Genomic DNA, 1,266 nt, shown 5'->3' with positions numbered 1-1,266 from the left:
GTAAGTGTAAGTTTAGCTTAAACATAAAGATAATGCCAACTTGTTTTCCAAATATACTATGAGTTCTGATTGGTCCATATCCTTGTGAATACTTAGTATTCTTTTTCTAATTTTTCTTTATTGTTGGAAATTGAATATAGGGCCTCACAACATGCTAAGCGTGCACTGTATAAGCTATATCCTCAGCTAATACTTGATATTTCTTTTTTCTTAAATATACTTTTAAACTACTTCTTTTTTTTTTTGGAGTACTGGGGTAGAACTCGGGACCTTATGCTTGCCAGGCAGTTGCTTTTAGCACTGAGCCATCTCCCCAGTGCTATATACTTTTGAAAAGAATATATAATTAAATCTTTATTTCTCTTTATCTTAGCGGAATTAGTTACAAAACTTTATGAAGCGGCTGTGAAGAAAGTTCCCAACAGTGAGGAGTATCACTCTCACCTCTTCATGGCCTATGCCAGAGTGGGTGAATACAAGAAAATGCAACAGGTAACTTGGTCCCCAAACCTACCAGGCTACTGTTAGAGGGTAACCTATACGTGTGTGTGTATGTGTATTAAATTTATGTATTTGTGTGTGGAAATCAACGAGTTATTTATTCAAGTTCTTTAAATGTTTTATTTGGGGAAAAATTGTTCTTCATTTGTGTCTTAATGGTATGTTTTCTGTTTGGTTCTAGTAAGTCTGCCTCAGATTGTCCCATTGGGTAAGACTGCTGTTAAATTTTCAGAAAAGTAGGCAGAAATCCTAGAGTGAAAAATAAGACTTTAGAAAGAAAAAAATTATTTACTTATTTATTTGATGCTAGAGGTCTAACTCAGGATCTTGCTCTTGCCAAGTAGGCACTTTTGCTGCTCAGCTATCTCCTGGGCCCTAGAAGGAGTAACTTTAAAGTTTACATCTGATTTGTAGATTTCAGTGTCTCTGTCTTTCTTGAGATTTTTAATCTCCCAGGGGAGTTATCTACTGCCTGGGATAGTTGGTTTCTGTTAGTCTATTTGTTTGCTTGAAACAGTTTATTTGCTAGTTTGTATATTTCAGGTGTTCTTGTTATACATCTAAAAGAGCCTTCTGGGGACACACATTTGAACTAGTGTAGAGGTAAAACTGATACCCAGAGAAAGGACACTTGCACTAAGGAGCCCATGAACAAGATAGTGGATTTTTTCTTTCCTTTTTGAAAGAAATGCTTTCTTTGTGGGTATAATGTCTTGTGAAGACAGATTTTTTTTTTTTTTTTGCGGAACCGGGGGTTGAACTCAG

General features: G+C 35.7%; 1 protein-coding gene across 2 annotated transcripts in view; it reads left to right on the top strand.

Moving 5' to 3' along the window:
- Positions 1–1,266, top strand: part of Naa25 (N(alpha)-acetyltransferase 25, NatB auxiliary subunit) — a 72,951-nt gene that overhangs the window by 3,576 nt on the left and 68,109 nt on the right. For both annotated transcript variants that reach the window (XM_023720581.1, XM_023720580.1), the window contains exon 2: positions 374–492. In XM_023720581.1, the coding sequence (XP_023576349.1) occupies positions 374–492 (119 nt within the window). The remainder of the gene's footprint in view (positions 1–373; positions 493–1,266) is intronic.

Source organism: Octodon degus, unplaced genomic scaffold, assembly GCF_000260255.1.
Source record: "Octodon degus isolate 3935 unplaced genomic scaffold, OctDeg1.0 scaffold00076, whole genome shotgun sequence".
Classification (NCBI taxonomy): Eukaryota; Metazoa; Chordata; class Mammalia; order Rodentia; family Octodontidae; genus Octodon; species Octodon degus.
The sequence above is the reverse complement of the archived record's forward strand: the minus strand, read 5'-3'. Positions and strand labels throughout refer to the sequence as shown.